This window comes from Lissotriton helveticus, chromosome 7 (genome assembly GCF_964261635.1).
Source record: "Lissotriton helveticus chromosome 7, aLisHel1.1, whole genome shotgun sequence".
Taxonomy (NCBI): domain Eukaryota; kingdom Metazoa; phylum Chordata; class Amphibia; order Caudata; family Salamandridae; genus Lissotriton; species Lissotriton helveticus.
In genome coordinates, this window is record NC_136068.1 from 966,628,825 (window position 1) to 966,647,145 (window position 18,321).

At 45.3% G+C, this 18,321-nt stretch overlaps 1 protein-coding gene across 1 annotated transcript in view; it reads left to right on the top strand.

Annotated features, from left to right (window-relative positions):
* The first annotated feature begins 6,322 nt into the window (after positions 1 to 6,322).
* Positions 6,323 to 18,321, top strand: part of LTC4S (leukotriene C4 synthase) — a 61,485-nt gene continuing 49,486 nt past the window's right edge. The window contains exons 1-2 of the mRNA XM_078653532.1: positions 6,323 to 6,898; positions 8,050 to 8,263. Of these exons, the coding sequence (XP_078509658.1) occupies positions 8,206 to 8,263 (58 nt within the window). The 5' untranslated portion in view covers positions 6,323 to 6,898; positions 8,050 to 8,205. The remainder of the gene's footprint in view (positions 6,899 to 8,049; positions 8,264 to 18,321) is intronic.

Below are 18,321 nucleotides of genomic sequence, written 5' to 3' on the forward strand. Positions count from 1 at the left end.
ATTTGACGTAAATTGTGCAATTTTAACACGTTAGTTCCATCAGCTGCTAGTAGATTGGAATTTGGCCTGATAAGCACCTATGTCCAAGGTGTTTCCAGAGTTTTACGTTGGGGATACCAGTTAAAAAACAGCGACCCCCATTCATTAAGAGGTTTCATGTGTCAAGAAATCTTTGGTGGTATTGGGGGGAAATATTACCTATATTGTGATTTCTCTCTGGCACTAAAACTCTTCTGTGTACAGGAAGAATCAGTGATCACCCTCCCACCTTTAGAATTTAAATCCTTTTTTAAAAACGTAAGTGGTAAGATCAGCTTTGATAGAGATATTAAGTTCTGTAACACTAAAGAGAGATTAAAGATAAGCTCCCCGAGAACTTCCCAGAAATATTTATCCTGGAATCTAGAACATGGAATTCAACGCTGGCTCTCTTTATGTTGCACAAATCTTTTACCTCCAAATAATTTAACAGCAAACTGGTCCCAGACATGAAAAATTTAAAATATTGTAATTTTTGTGTACTGAGCATTCAGAGCCTGGATCATGTCTTGTCTGTCTGTCCCGCTTTGGTCTTAAGTCCTCGTCACTTGCTTTGACCGATGTTTTTACAAAATGGTGTTAAGGATGTAGCTTCAGCCCGCGATATTCTCTTTGGCCCAAAAAATGAAGCTGTCTGTGTAAAATTATTCAACTTTTTTAAGGAGTTTATGTACATATTTTAATCTTTTACATTTTCTTTAAATGGGCTGTTACCCCTGAGCCTGCCACCCTATTATGTAGTTTTAATATTTTCTCCATTTCCTGCATGTATTTTGCACATGTTTTGACTACTACATAATTGCTCTTTGCACAACTAGGATATGTTTTGTTTTTCGCCCACTGTCTTGTTGCAAATTCTGAAACTTGATTCTCTATTGAAGTTAGATTTCGGATTGTTTTCTGCACATGATTCTGCCATAACACAACGGTTTTTTCTGAGTTAACTCTCTGCTGAAGCTGGAATTTTTAATTGTATTTTGAACAGGAACTGGCTGCAATCTAAATGCTCTTTGCGCAATTCAGGATATGCCCTGCTATCTCAATCCTCTTGCTGTTAATCCTAAACTTTATTTCCGTAGACTACTATGCGTTGAAAAATGTGTACTTGGAGTAGATGTTAGTAATGCATTTCTGCATGTTTTATTATATTTTATGTAATAATTTGTATGTATCCTTTTAAGTGGACCTCCTTGGAGTTCCAAATCTTTAATAAATATTGAATTGCATCAGCAGGGTCACATGTTTATGTGAAGCTGACATTGCGAGCGCGCATGTCAGATTGGCCAGCCGTCTTTCGTCTTTCGGTGGCCAGCCCAACAAGCGCACTTCAGACCACACAAATCCATGCAGTGTTAACTACCGACGATTGCAGCAGGCACAGGCACCAAGACTCAAAAAGAGCGCTGCCTGGGTTAGCCTGATCATACCAATCCTGGTGCTTCTCTCAGCATATAGGTCACGTGAGAGCACATTCCGTGGGTGAAACCACCCCACCACCCTCCCTTCTCCCCCACCTGAGTCGTCTCGGTGTTCACAGTAACACAAGTCTTAATATTTATAGTCATCAAAGTCACCTTAATTGACAACTACTGTAGAACCCTTCCAAGTACTGGCCCAGGCACTTCACTTCATGTTATTATCGTTGAAGGGTCCAGCCATTGCTTAATTACAGCTTGGGTGGTTGGGCCTGCATGCTCCAACGGATTATCGGCCAACTCACAACACGCTTCCTTTTCATGTGCTTGGCATTTAAACCTGCTACCCTCTAAGTCTGGCCCGCAGAATGAAAAACATTCCTCCTTGAAGCTCAGCTTCACTAATCATCGCAGACCGTGGATAATTGAAATGATTCCTGATTTTGTAGATAACTTGTTATTTACTGCCCAGTTACTTGACCCAAGAGTCTTTTCTGACCTTGAAACTGTCCCAACGCCGAACCTTTAGACCAGGTAACGAAAGCAGAAATACAGTCATCCCACATGGCCATTGATTAACGACTATTGTATTGTATTTTAATTGCATTTATATAGCGCTTACTACCCCTGACGAGGCGTCGAAGCACTTTTTCAGCGAGTAGCACGCTATTCCGGGACCCATAGAGGATTAGTGTTGAATTAGTATAGTGAAACATGCAAGTACATTTTAAGTGGTGGATAGGTTACTCAGTTGTTTGGATTTGGATTGATAGCAGAAGTATAGAGGAAGAAAAAAAGGTTTGTATTTATATAGCGCTTGTTACCCCTGATGGGGTGTTGAAGCACGCTACTCCGGAAGCCCATAAAGGATTAGTGGTGAATTAGTATGGTGAAATATGAAAGTAATCTCAGTGGTGGATATTAGTCAGTTATTTGGAATGAGAAGGATAGTGTAGGGATAAAAGGGGAAGAAAAGTTTGCATTCATATAGCACTTGTTACCCCTGATGGAAGCACCCCACGCCGGAACCCATAAAGGATTGGTGGTGAATTAGTATAGTTGAATATGGAATTTGAGAAGTGAACATGTTAGTCTGTTAATTTTGATTGAAAAGGATAGTGGAGGGATAAAAGAGTGAAAGATTTTATTTTTTGTTTTGTTTTTAGGTCTTAGCAGTAGGAGGAGGCTTTTGGATGAGTAAAAAGGAGTTTTGGAGGGGAGGAGTCAGAGGGAAGAGTTTAGAAAGGTTTGTTGTGGGGGATAGGTATAGTAGAAAGAGGTGTCAGATGATACAAGGAGGTGTAGAGTAGGAGAGAATCAAGAAAGGGTTATTTTGGGGATCATAGTAGTGGTATGGGGTTTGGGATAAATGAGAGTGGATGTAGAGTATATATTGATAGATGTATAGCCTGAGAAATAGGATAGTGCATTGGAAATGCTAAATTAGAAGAAAGTGATAAATATATAGATACATAAGTACCTTAATTTTGTGGATGTGGATGGTGTGGGCTGGGTATTGCTAAATTGGAAAATGGGCAGCATTTCTGGCCCTGGGCATCCTCAAACAGGCAGCAGCCCTTGTCCTCTCCGCCCTTAACATGCTCAAACAGGCAGCAGCCCTTGTCCTCTCTGCCTTTAGCCTCGACGCCCGGGCTGAGACGCCCTAACCCTGGCCTTTTATAGCCCTAGTAATCAGGTGACCCCTTCAGCCGATGGGAACCCTAGCCCTAACACTATCCAATCACAACACTAGCCCTAAAATCTAGGACCAATAGCAGACCAGGACATTAAAGCAAATCTTAGCTTTAGTCCAAGCACCCAATCAGTTCAAAAACCTTGATCTCTACGTTCAATAGAGGCTCTAGCCCTAGCAGTAGTCCCAACCCAATGCAACCAATGGTACAGGAAGCCCTAGTCCCTACTTCCAATAGAAAGCCTAACCCTACTCTAAGTCCCACACCTAGTCCAGCAACCAATCACACCAGAAGCCCTAATCGCTACTTCCAATTAAAGGTCTAACCCTAGCCCTAGTCCCATCCTACTCCCAACAACCAATAACATAGGAAGCCCTAGTCCCTACTTCCAATAGAAATCCTAACCCTAACCCTAGTCCCAACCCTACATTGGTTGAATCACAGACCCAGAAACCAATCAGAACCCTCAAGCACCCAACCAATGAGGACACTAACCCTAATCCAATAGAAACACCAGATACAACCACCAATCAGTGTACACATGTACCAACCACTAGCAGACCACATAAGGTCCTGGCGACCTCAGAAAAGGTTTGCTGGCCAGGGAGTTGGAAGCTGCTTCTCCTATTTAGAATCTCCTAGGAGACAGACAGGCTTGATCCACACTTTGGACTTCTGCAGGTAAAGGCTTCACTAACTTGAAATCTAACCATACTGTTTAAATAAAGCTTAACTCCCTCTCCTGGCCAAAAAACGAAGTGTACAGTCCCTAGTAAACACAGTTTAAACAGCTCACAGAAGCACCCTCTGATGTAGAATATCCCTGCTGCTGGGGGAGGGTGGAGGGAGGGCAGGTGGGCTGGTTTCACTGGCTTGTGAACACAAAATGGAGGCTGGGGGTGCACTGTTTTAACATACAGGTCTTATCACAGAGCTGAGGAGAAATTTGGAGGGAAAACTGATTTGTCAACAGGAATGAGAGGGATAAACTACAGAGTTTGGACTGCAAATCCCACAATTGAACACGTTAAATGGAAGCAATCACGGGGAGGGAAAACCACAAGTTTAAAACACAAAACAGGTGATAAAATATGGAATCATAGGCAGGTTAAAAACTACAATTTTAAACTGTAACAACCACAGGCAAAGACAGAAATCACTGAAAGGGAAAATCGTTTTTTTAACAACTTTTGTTTTGGGGAAGAGACAGCACTAGTCTGTCTCCTTACCACTTCCTGGACTCTGCTTACTGCAATCTGGGGCACAGGAAGGCTGCAACTCACAAGATGGAGGGCTCATGCACCTGTGCCCTCACCACTGGCATAGGGCACCCAGCCAGAGGTGTGATCAACGCATGCCAGGGCAGTGCCATGTGGGCATGGGATGTGTGCCATGTCGACTCTGTTTTGCTCTGCACCAAGACACACAGCCCGCAAAGGCAGTGTGTGTGTCAGGGCACAGGGCCTCCAAGGGTGGCACAATAAGTGCCGCAGCCCCTAGGGGCCTTCTCTGGTCACAGTGCCCTGGGTACCCATGGCACCATTTACCAGGGAACCACCGCTCCTGGGACAAACAAAGGCTTCAAACAGTGCCAAATGCTATTGATGTCCCCATTCTGGGTCGGAGTGCTACAACACCCAATGCTCTGTGTCCACATCCTCATCGACCGGTAGGTAGTTTGTAAATCTTAAAACATGGCATTGGCAAGATGAATTTTAGGGGGGCAACGTCTTCCAAAATATTCATTTGCTTTCTCAAATCTATTCCTGTCTGGTTTTTAATACTATTCTTCGCTAGGCTGATATTACCTACAAGGGATTTGATTATATGAATTCAGGAGGACATACAATCTTTGTTTTCCTCCGTACAGCTGAAAAATATGCAGTTGCAGAAACGTACTAGCCATATTTTTAAAATAAAGTATTGCCCAGCCTTTTCCTAATCTCGTGTAATTGCAACTAGTGTATTGGCTTTCCCTAGCAAACGTGCCTTCTTTGTCACCCAATGAGTTTACATCACCAGTTATTTGCTTTAAGCTGTGTGACTCCACAGCCAAAACAGGGGGGGTCATTAGCTAAATTGATAAGCATGGTTTGTCCTCTGATGAGGATCGGCCAAAGCGAAAACCAAAACAAACAATTTGCAATCTTATTCCTGCTTTGCAGTTCCTTTTACCACACCTCTGTTGCTGAACACGAATTCCATCTGTGTAACTAACTGCAATTGGTATAAAGAAAGGCGCCGTAATTTACATGAACACAAAAACCCACCAAATTGCCTTTGTAGAGCCTGACATTTTTTATAAACTTTTGCTGTATTTGTTTCAATGTGTACCTTGCTTTCTTTAATTATTAAAAACAGAAATCAGCTACGATAAAGTGACTTGCATATCTTTCAGTGTCACCGAAACACTTTTAAGTGTGAACAGTTCATATATGAATGCAGTCCAAATTCGCTAAACGGCATCGTGTACTGAAATTACTTCATCCATTTGAATTGTGTGCACTAAAAGCATTTTGACTTAAATATACATTTCATTTTCTGCTTTACATTGATCTAACTGAATGGGGTTAGTGGAGTTTACTTTGTTTAATTTGTCTTTAGTGCCTTTTGCTCCACAGTGGGTTCACATAAAGTCTGAATTGCGTAGGGCTGGGCCCAAACAAACTGAGGTGGCACAGTGGGCGAAAAACGATGGATTGCGATGCGGCCCTAGCGATTGCCAGCAGCTGATATTAATTCAAGCAGTGCACCCATCAATCACCTCGTTGTTGTTGTTGCGGTATTTGAGGGTCCACCTTGGGAACCGTGTGGGTGCCTAGCTGTTGCCGTGAAAGTTGGGAAGAACGTTAACGCCCCACCACTTTCAAAAGTCGCCAGCGGCCACTGCCACCAATCCCGCCCACTTCGATCGCTGTCACGAGCCATTGGCTTTGCCAATGCTTGTTATATTTAAAATGGTTTCCCTTGCGTGGTAGCTAAGCTTAATGCTTTAAAAGTGAAATGGATACCCGTGACTTACAAAGGCGAGCATGGCATCGGATCTGTGCGTGCGCCGGAAAGGGCGATTGTGATACTTCAGCATGTTCGCAGCAGCTCTGGCCGTGGTCCTTCCCCTCTGCATCCCTATCTACAAACATCCTGTGGCGGGCCCGTTTCCTGCTTGTCCTTATCGGAGGCGCGCTCCGCATCGCCATCAGATAACGCGCAGCAGCCCGGGGCTGGTTTCCTGGGGATTCGAGTATTGGCTCATGGCTGCCCGGCCCACGGGGAAGTCAGGCTGCTGATGAGAGCAGAGCCGCTCTTGGCAGGGAGCTCAAGGAAGAAGGCAGTGTGCGCAGCGCTTGTGAGGGGCGGTGCTGGCTGCTCGGAGCGGCCCCGGCCTCCGGGCATCAGCAACTTACCGGTGCGACGACGAGGATAAATAGAGAGGAAGTGGGTTCGTACAGCAGAACCATCGGCGGAGAAGGAAAGACCAACATCTGCTGAAACTACCTACACACGCCTACCGACCTGCCTCTGTATCCAACCAGCAACAGAGCACCGTCCACTCACCCTCAGAGGCACCTCCAGCCACGAGGCGAACGCCAGGACCCTGCCACGGAGCCCTCCTGTCAGCTGTACACCTGCAGAGTGAGAGGCAGACACCCCTCGGCGCAGCCAGTCACTTACCTCCTCCGAGCCGTCCACGCAGGCGACGTGGCACCTGCCCCTGCCAGGAACCCAGGGGAGGCACCTGTCACCGCGAAGGTAAGTCACTATCCAGCAACAGCATCAGAACACACACCTTCACACGTCCCACAAAGAACTACTTTCTCCTTAGTGCCACAGACAGCAGCTTCTACTCAATCTCGTTCTCCCACCATCTTGTCCACTAATCCCAACCCCCCTACGGAATCCAGTGGCCAACACTCCCTGCTCTCTCCCCCCTGACCTGGAGACTGGCAGGGAACTCACCCAGTTAAGAGACTGGTAAGGAACTCACCCAGTTAAAAGACTGGTAAGGAACTCACCCACTTAAGAGACTGGCAGGGAACTCACCCAGTTATAAGACTGGTAATAAACTCACCCACTTAAGAGACTGGTAGGGAACTCACCCACTTAAGAGACTGGTAGGGAACTCACCCACTTAAGAGACTGGTAGGGAACTCGCCCAGTTAAGAGACTGGCAGGTAACTCGCCCACTTAAGAGACTGGCAGGTAACTCGCACAGTTAAGAGACTGGTAGGGAACTCGCCCACTTAAGAGACTGGTAGGGAACTCACCCACTTAAGACACTGGCAGGGAACTCGCACAGTTAAGAGACTGGTAGGAAACTCGCCCAGTTAAGAGACTGGCAGGGAACTCACCCAGTTAATTTAAGAGTATATTAGAGCACCTATCAACTGAGCCTTTAGCTTCTGAAAAACTCAAAGCTTCTGTTGAAGTTAAGACATCCCAACTTTTACAAAAGTAGAAGAACTCACCAATTCTGTAAAAAACTAAGACCCCATTACTTAATAAACATCATTAAATCTTACCCCTTGTGTAGAAAATAAAAACTTCCCTGCAGCCGCAGAAAAGCAAGAACTCACCACTTCTATAAAAAAAGGAAAACCTTATAACTGTTGTTAAAGAAAACCTTCACTGTACTGTACAAAAGTAAGACTTCACCACGTCCATAGAGAAATAAAACGTCACAGCTTCTGCAGAAAACAAGGACTTTACTGTCGAAAACGAAGACCTGATCACTTTTCATAGAAGATCCCACCACTTATAGAGCTAATTTAAACCACGTGTCTACAGAAACCTAAGACCTCACGCTTATTTAAAATACCAGAATGTCACTACTATAAGAAACTGGGTAGATTGCAAACCACTGCTACAAAAACACTAAGACTCACCAACCACTTACCTCCTAGTGACCGCCTGGCATCCACCCCAGTGCTGCCAGCCTGCACTGCGAGACCACAGCACCCACCTGAGGCTGAGGAGCACTGCATCAAAGTAGGGAGAGCTTTCGCGCCAACACGGCAGCCGACCAAGAGACCACGCCGTGCCCCCACAGCCACGCCAGCATGCAGCCACAGATTATCCACCTGGCGACCGTCACCCTGATCGGAGTCTTGGAGCAAGGTATGATGGGGGAGAGGGGGAGAGGGGGGGAGGGGGGATTTCTATTGTGGGTGGGAGGAGTTATTTATTTAATTGAACAGAAAGAAACGCATTCCCAGATTTCTTCGTGTTTGTCTGGGAAAACCTTTCCAACTATCACGGAGTCACTGGAGAGAAGTCGTAAGTTGTCACAGATCACACGGTTTTGCAAGTGGATGGACGCAAGAACCGCTGGCTTTGGCGATACATTTGTGAGTTGCCTCATGCCTTGGAGAATTCCCAATGTTCACATCAGGTAAGCGAGACACCGGGGAGTAGTTACACGTTGCCTCAGATCACACAGTGTTGCAAGGGTTGTCAACACTCGAACGGTCATCCTTATGTTTCCATGGTCTGCAGCGTGACATGCACGGGAGGCGTGGGAACAGGGCACAACTTGGAAAATAGCCGTTCGTTTTCGGACAGGTTTCTTTCTGGGAGCAGCAGCATCCCCGAGAAGGAAGAACTGCAAGTAATCTGTTAGCGGAGGGCTTACTGACCCGGAGGGGCTGATTTGCAAGACGGTGCGTCACTTTTAATATGGGAATAAGTGACGTACGGGCGGCGCAAGGGGCTTGTAAATAAGCCCCGGAGTATTTTGATTGCACAAATCTCATATTTAGTTTTAGCAACTCACAGACTAACAAAATGAAAATGCATTTCTAAAAATCCCGGCCACAAGGAAGACGGATATTAAAGACAAATATTTGTCTCCAGGAGCAGCTCCGTGGGCGCATCACGTGTTGCAGAGACCTTTGTCGAGCCTGCATTCCGCAGGTCTGATTCTTGCCCTTCCTGTTATGTTTCGGAGGCTTATTTGAGAAATGTCAGACTTGGGTAATAACACCGGTGGTGTGGACAGAGCTTACGTCTGCAGGGCCGCACGAGCAGTCAAAACTCTTATCAACTCACGGTGTTCAACTGTTGTGTGTGGCCTGGACAGCGATGTACAATACGATTTAAGCTTTGACATGCCGCACCTCTTTCCCTGAATCTGACCACATCAGGCCATATTAACAAGGCTCCTGCGCCACCAGAGCGTGCCTTTTTGTGACGCACAATGCTGAGCCATATGTACAAGGCCACGCAAAGCCTCAGTGTGCGCCTTTTCATGGCCTTGTAAATACGGCCCCTTTCACGCATTACTCTGTGTGAAAGTGGCGTTCCATGGGTTTTGCTGTGGGTGTTCCCACCCATCACCCATGGATTCTGACGCAGTCCCAGATTTACAGGCAGTTGAAAGAAGTGTTTGATTCTCAAAGTTAGACATACCTTTTCCGGGTCTTGAAGAGATTCTCACATTTTTGCAAGTTGGTGGCCATGCTCTAAGAGACACTGTCAGCGGCGGTGAAAGTGAACGGGGTGCGTTCTGGAACCTGGCACCAGACAAGGGTGTCCATTGTCACTATGTCGCCATTTTCCCCCCTGTGTGAAACCGTTGGGTGCTGGATGGGAGCGAGGGGTGACATTGTGGAACTGCCAAGATCACGGGCCAACCAGAGAAAATATCCTCATATGCAGAGGACCTCTTGTTGTCTCCCTAGAAACCCAGGTCATCCATGCTGAGAGTTCTGTCAGTATTCCAGAACTTTGAGAGAAATGCAAGATATAAGATTAATAGGGACAAATCAGTGTTAAATGAATGGGGACCTGGGCCAGGGTGAGAGAGGTAGCCCATTACATTGAGGCGTCTGTAGAGGGCTTTTGATATCTGGCCATTAAGGTCATTCGGAACAGGACATTCTGTGGAGAAGTGTGGCTCAATGGTTAGAGCGGCAGACCCTGATGCAGGGGTCTAGCCCGGGATAAGGGTTCAATTCCCCGCCTCGGCGGGTCTTGGGCTCAAAAATTCCACGGACCTGATAATTCTCGCCTCGGTGCCTATTCCAATCATGGAGTCCCACTCTGCAACTCTGGGCAATAGCTTGCTTAATCTCCACAACGCTAAGGATGCCTGGCCTCCACCTTGGGGGTGCCCAGGAGTGGACACCTCACAGGGAAAGCCAGGATGGGTTCCACAGCGGTATTCGTACAAGCGCCTTGAGACCCTTGCGGGTGAGTAGTGCGCTATACAAGTATCAATTTACATTTTACATTCTTCTTAGAGAGCAACCTAGAGGGGGTGCTCTGGCAATTTCAAATACACATGGAAAGGTGGGGAAAACTCCCGCTCTCAGTGATGGGGAGGGTGTCAATCGTTAAATGATCGCGCTGCCAACATTTTTATATATACAGCAAACTATCCCTTGGATTGTCTCTGAGCCCTTCTTTGAAAGAATGGACAGAATACTGTGCATATTGCTTTGGGATAGAGGTACACCCTCTATAGCACTGCACATAGCACTGAGGTCGCTGCATCATGGTGGTATATCTCTTGTGACCAAAGGGGCATATTACTAGGCCCCTCGGCTCCAGGTTATTATTAAATAGAGATACACTTCACAGGATGAACCTGAGACGAGACTGGAAAAGATGCTAATGGAAACACATACATATATATATATTTTCTACGGAAACCATCTTATGAGAGGAATATTGGGACCCACCCAGGCTAATGGGTAGGCCCACAAAATACATGGGATTCACTAGAGAAACCCATCTATGGAAAGGGAAAATGCTACAAGAGGTGAGGAAACTGGCGAGTTTTAAAAAGTGGAATCATATGGGTACCTCCAAATGGAGGGATGAAGTTGAGGGAGGAGAACCGAAGTATTTTGAAGAACTGCAGGAGGAATATAGCTTAGCTTCCACCCAAAAATATGAATACTTACAACTCAGACACGCTTTAGGGGCAAAATTAGTTAACTGGACCGACCTGCCAGACAGTAACCCGGAGGAGAATAGAGTGTTCTTTAAAGAATTAACCTGCAAAGCAGTTTATTGGATACATCATAACCTCATAACAATAAACCGGATAACCTATCAAATCCTAGGGCTAAGTGGGAACCCGGTCTAGGTAAGTTGGAGGAAACTCATTGGGAGGTCCCCCGAAGTATCCATGCGATGTGGCTTGAAAGGTGAGACAGAGGGTAATTGAACTACCAGAGTGTATTATAACAGAAGTGGACTATACAAAATGGGCAAGGCGCAATCTCCCACATTTAGAGAATGCGATGCAGCGGATGGGACCTTCCTCCACATGATACAGGAATGCCCTGAAATACAGAGATACTGGAAAGAGATAATTGTCGAACTGACAGAAGAACTGGAGGTGCACATACCCTATATGTTAAACTAGGTATCCTGAGCGATGTTGATTTACCCAGAGCAAAACTGATGTTCAGTACATTAGAATTTGTGCTGGTGAAAAAAGATATTGCAAGACTGAGGGAACCAGGCAGGTCCAACTAAAAAGTAATGTGGCCAGCATAAATGAATGTTTGTATGGAAGCAGAGAGAGTGGTTTAGGAGGAAAGAGGCTGCCTGAGAAACGCGGCGTGCAGCTGGAGGGCCTACTATGGACTAAATTGTGACACACAGAACTTCTAGGAGTGATCTCATGACATAAATTCTGAGTTCCAGTCACATGGAAAGGGAAAATATACTAGGTTGGCAATGGCCCATGTTACACTAAGGGACTGAAGGGGGTGGGGGCTGAGAACTGAGGTGGGTATTATAAGCTGAACCACAAGCATGGTGAATGAATGTATTTATCAACTTTACTGTGTGTGGTTAGCTATTGTACCATTGATAGTGTATTCTTAATTAAAAAAAAAAAAGAATAACCCCGTTTTTCTTGGTGTGCCCACGTGGAAGGGGGTTGACCCTCAAGTAAAATTTATAATGTTAGGCGCAATGCGCCATCATATTTCCTAATGTGCATTTCAAATTTGCTCAATGGTTGGACGGCTGCATCTTTGTTAACCTGTTCTAGCCCCCACTAACGTAGTTGAGGATATTGCAATCGATCCAACTCCATGACCCCAAATTCCTTTTAGCATTCATTCGACGATTTAAAGATTCCTTGGCAGACGAGGTCTTAGAACATCTTGTATTCCCTATTTTCCCTATATTTAAAGTTCACTGATGCTGCAGAAACAAATTGCAGATTATCATGCACCGGTGTGTTTGGTGAGGGAAACAAGATCAACCTCCCCATGATGGCTACTCCACCCCACACCTCCAAGGCTGTTTTCACATGTCTGTATCACTTGTCGTCATGTTAGGTCCTCTACTACCGCACAATCCATTTTTTGTCTGATTCTTTCGCTGCCCACACCACCATATGAAGGTGTGCAGCTTGGTATTCTTCACCTATATCTAGGCATTCTAGGTCATCTAGCTCCCTTGTGGGCCATCATCATTTTCTTGCTAAGCTTTGCCTTTTTACCTACCCACATAAACTCAGTCATTTTAGTCTGAAGGTCTACAACCACAGACAGAGGCAACGCTGCAAGGAGAGCCTGCAAGATATACAGCAGACGTGGCTGGGTGTTCTTTTTCAGGATATGTAATCGGCCTAGACATGACAGATATATTGGTTATCAGCACCTAATGTCTTTTAGAATCTAATTGAGTATTTCCGGCCACTTTGCTGCATATCACACCACTCTAGCTTATTTTTGAAGTTAAGTCCAAGCCAGTGAAGTATATCTGTCGGGATAGAGATGTTCAGTATTTCTGAAATACCATTTCAAAGAGGTCCAGCAGTTACGTTACTGAAGGAATCGTTTGTTCTGGCTCAATTAGCGTCAACAGGACGTCAGCCGCAAAGAGGCTTATTTTGAAGTCGATCCCTCTAATCAGTGGCAGGTGGTGACATTTGAAAGTGGTGAGGCATAAATGTTTGGCATGACTTTTATATAGCGAGCGATGTGAACAAGATCAATGGACACACCTGGAGTCCAGGGTGAGTCCATCTCCCGAGAAAGAAATGATAACGAAATTGGTAAATGGTGCATTTTAAAGCAAATGAATGTAGCGATAAAGCAAGGATTATTAAGCAGTGGAAACATATAGTCTTGAAATATTAAACACATTAACACCTGCCCCATATCTTCCTGCAATAATATGTTTTACAGTTACTGTAATGTGTAAATTGTACAGCATGACAACTTTAGCCCTTTAAAATGTATGCTTGCCCAGTGCCTTGCCCTGCATGCAGCATTAACTTTGGAAAAATATGCTCTAACCAGACTTCGAGACGCACTCACAGATGCTGGCTTTAACCAGTCATATCGAAATATGTGCAGACAGGTATTTAAGTCAGAATAAAAAAGTAGGGGCTCTCTATTAAGGAACATGTCAAATACATTTCTGTGTTTCCCATAGTGTGCCACCTGACTGGTATTTTGGTTTCTCTCTGAGATGTAATTTTATCCAGATAAATGACACAACAACTGACATACACCTAAAGCCTGTTAGTATGATTGGCTTTTTCACTGGGTGTTAGCTGTTTAAGATAAATGAGTAACAACAATGATTTCTTATAAATAATTAACATGTTTAAATTCTGAAATAGTGAGTCTGTGAATTAAATAGCATTGAGGCCTGTGGAAGGAGTTTTGGTTTTCAGTAATGTGTTCTCTGTGCTAGATATGTATCCTCTTTTTCTACGCATATCTTGTCCATCTGCACACCTTCAAACACCTCTCTTTGCTCTACGGAATCCTCTTTTTATTGTTCCCAAAATGCATTTCCTCGCATCACTGTCACTTCACCGCCCCCAACATGCACTGTACACCCTCAAATTTAAGAACTTTGATTTCTCTTACTTTTGCCTTGCAAATATTTTGACATCTGTGTACCCCCTTCACACACATATCCACAGAATTTCAGTTGCAAATGGAATACATAAACATTGTTCTGTTTGCTCTGCAGAGAGGTCAACCCACTGACACACACTTTGTTTAGCTTCAGCCTTAGCGCCTGCACGCTCAATCATAGCCCCTCATAAACACCTGGCATGGCTCAAGCCTCAAAGTATGCACACAAAACAACATTATATAACAGCTAACTCCTGGGGAATGCAAGATTAAGTAAAGCATGTGAAATAAGAGAGGAACTAAATCTCTGAAATGCATTCCCTTAACGTTTTTAACATTCACTGTTTGCAAGTCAATCCATGTTTTTGGCATCAGGGTTAATTTAGGGGCATGAAGACAGGGAGAGTTTTAATGTCATACATCAAAGAACTGTCAACTGTAAGCACACGTTCTACAGTAAGCACATATCTCTCGCTTTGGTCTTGACTCAGATATTTGGATCAACTTCACAAGGGAACAAGAACCCTCTGTGGTCCTTATTTGGATCCATTTCGCGGGGGAACAAATATAGCAGCTCCACTTCTAAAGGAGCGAGTGAAGAGGGCGTGGGGTGTAACAGTGGAGAAGGTTGCGTGATGAGGGGTCTCAACACAAGATACATAACACAACAATAGCATGCAAACCCTTACCATTACTGAGAGCAAGGCACCAATTCAGACTTACATCCACTCCCACGTATGAAGAAAGGGTGGGATCTAAGCCTTTGAAAGACGGAATGACGGACGTCTGTAGTCGTGACGCTTATTGCGTCACTGGCCTACAGGGTGCATACAGCCCTAGACCACAATGGCAATGAAGGGCTTTAAAACAGAAAGCCCTGCGTCGTGCATCACAGTTAAGAAAGCTGATTTACTTCCTGGCTTCTGTATCCTGCTTCAAAGCGAGGCAGGACAGGCAACCTGAAACAGACAGACCAGACTTAAATATATCGATTTATCTAGAGATACGATTCTATCGATCTCTTTGATATGTTTTTATGTAAATGTGGAGGAATTTCAGAGGGGCCCTAATGGAGAAACCGCCCCTGCCTCTAATACTAAGGATCCCTGACTGATATCGCCAGAGCTTCCCCAGCAAGAACAAAACAAGCATTTGTAATGCTATAGGTCTCGCATTTGCGAGAGTTTGAGCTATTGGCATTGTAAATGACAAAGCTTTTTATTCATGTGTTTTGAAACCCTGCAATGAGTGCATAAACACACATTTTGTACTTTTAGTAGTATTTACCAAACCTGTTTTACTGTCAGCCATGCATTTCGCAAGCAAGGACTATGAGTACAAAGTGCAAATTTACACGCGCTTGCTGGCTTTTAAAATGCATAAATAAAAGGCGTTGGCATTTACAATGCCAATAGGTCAATCTCTCACAAATGCGAGACCTATTGCATTGAGAATGCTTGTTCATTTCCTTTCTAGCAAATTGTAGTATTGTTTTATCATTATAAATACGGGATTACAAGTCCTGGAATGCAAAGGGAAATTGAAGTGCATGTGTTGCTCAAGCATGATGATGGGAAACCTAAAGTTTCAGTTCTCTCCTTTTGGCAAGTCAAAACTTAATGAAATGGAAAGAAGTTCACAGCCCCCGCATGCTGGTCTTTTTTTTTTTTTTTTAATAGGTTTGTTGGCTGTGGCATTTCTAATCCTACACTGGTGGGTGCTGGATTAAAATCATGCAGTGTTCTTGGTTGGTATCCATCCATGCCTAGTACCATGCAGCAGGGGTTAGACTAACGCACATTAAGTGCGGTGTGTGCATCACTGCACTAAAATCCATTAGTCACATACTGCCACCCTAACCACCGAATGAGCTGCACTAACAAGGAGCTACATTTTAGCAGCAAGTGCTATGGCTGTGAGTGTGATCTGCTGTGTGAGGCTGCTGTGTAGAAATACACTGGGGTCCTTTATTCTTCAGAATCCAACATAGAAAAATCACAATGAACTCTGTTCGGTGGGTTGGGGATTTAAACCAGCCTAGTGGGGCAACTTCTGTGTACCATGTGACCTTTAATATACAAACAATCCTTAAAAGCCACATGTTGCAAAACGATGGTAAAGCCTTTCAGCACTGAGTGTACAAAAGATGAGTGGTTTGGCCTCTGGCACTGTCAATGTCTGTCAAGAATGGTCTTCGGTGTATGGCCATTAAGGGAAAACGACAATAGCCAAATGCTGATGCAGGAGATCCGGAGACAGAAAAATAGTGGGTACTGATTATTTAACCAGAGACAGAATAGAAGAGGCAAGTTCTCAAAATACGCCAGACTTCTATCAGTTTGACTCCTTCTCCTCTGATATTTCTTTCCATGCATTTCATTGCTTGCTTTCACTCGTGAGAAAGGGTCACTCTACGTGTCATACATTTGGTCTGTGAATGTCACTCATAAGTAAACTGAAACCATGGAAATGTCACACACAAGCATTCTGAACTGAAAACTTGGTAGCTATGGGTACCAACAGTTAGTACAACTTCTATGTTTGGGCCCATCCTGGGTTTTGATTCTAAAGATAAAGTCACCCTAAAATGAGGAGGCATTCAGACTTCAATTTGAAGTTAATTGGTAATAACAGAGCCCATGACCCGAGAAAAGGTCAGACCATGCAGCCCAGGAGACGCACATCAACTACCAGAAACGTGATATGGCCCAGAGCCTCCAGTACATGGAACAAAACAAGGGAAGTAATGATAAGAGAAGTGAGTGTACAAAGAACGCCAACCACTGTTCCGTTCATTGACCTATCAACTTTGCTTCTCCAAAAAGACATATTGCAAAATCCTGTGCAGCATTGCCCCCGTCCATAATAATTGGCGGCTGCCTCTGGCTGGAAGTTTAGGAGGCGCTCCCCTCTCCTGCCTGGAGAGGAGGCGGGCCGGGTCTGCACCTCTTTCCACTCCCATCCAGCCCTCGCCACACACAGATCTCGCACAGGGCAGGGAGAGGCAGAGATGGAAGAGAGCATCAACGCTGCGGCATCGCCCTCGGATGCCGCCTGCTCCCAGGGAACCGTGGCCTGTGTGCTGATGGGTGCCTCACGGGGTCTGCAGCCTGGCACTCGTCCCCGTGTGCGGGGCCCCGGCTCATGCTTCCTGCTGCTCGCCCGCTCAGAGGATGCCCTGGCTGGGCTTGCGGGGGAGCTGTGGGCCCTCTTCCCTGAGTTGGAGGTGAGATGGGAGGCAGCTGACCTGGGCACCAAGGGGGGCATGCGAAGGGCAGAGATGGCTGTACGGGAGCTGCCCCATGGACAGGAGCGGCTTCTGCTCATCAACAATGCAGGTAAAGATGATCGGAAACTGCGTCACGGATGCACCTGCTGCGTCACGGCGGTCACTTCCGGTTCACTGCTGGCCTCCGGGAGGGCAAGGGCGCTGACAGTCTTAAAACAAGCGCAGCCACGCTATTTAAAAGCACGCTGCCATGCGCGTGCATGCGAGCGCGAGCTATGACAACAAAATGGCGTGGGACTGTCCACTGCCCCACGGACACGTGCATGCTGTCTGCTTTGGACAGATGGTGAGAGCAGCCATCTTTGTCCATGCAGACGTGTGCATGAGCCCACGGGGAGAATTGATTCCAAAAGGTCCTCTCTGGCGAAAGCAGCGCATGCTCTACTTTCTCCAGGAAAGACCTAAAAAGCAGGGGAAAGTGGACAATCCTGCTATGTGCCCCATAGAAGGCTAAGCTGGAAAACAGCACCCCATTCACTCTCACTTGTCATTTAGAGCTTTGCAGCTGGCCAGCATACACTCAAGTGTTTTCGATCCCAATCATATTTCCTGGATCACAGCATTGAGAAAGGTCCAACCCACGACGTCAAACATTTTCTCAGTCTCTAACACCATTAAGAACATCAAGATATTCCTTTTCGTTGTCTTCTCTGCAAGATGCGTCACACACCTAATGTTATCCCTACTCTGACTGTTCCGATTTGACCAAAAAGGGCATAAGGTTCTCCATCCTACTGGCATATATTTTCCTATACATTTTAGCATCAGAATTCATTAGCGAGATGGACCTATATGATGCACTGTCCTATGGGTCCAAGCCCTGTTTGTGGACTAAGGCTGCAACACTTCCTACTTCAAACTTGTCACTCCGTTGCCCTTCTCAAATGTATTGAACCAATTAATCATTTTTGTACCTGGGTGCATGAAGAATAGTGTATAGAAGCACAATGAGAACCCAACCAGTCCTGGGGCCTTTCAAGAGATCATATCTTTAGGTGCCTGAAGAAATTTCCACCACAACATAGCTAGTTCTGGTCGAATGTGTG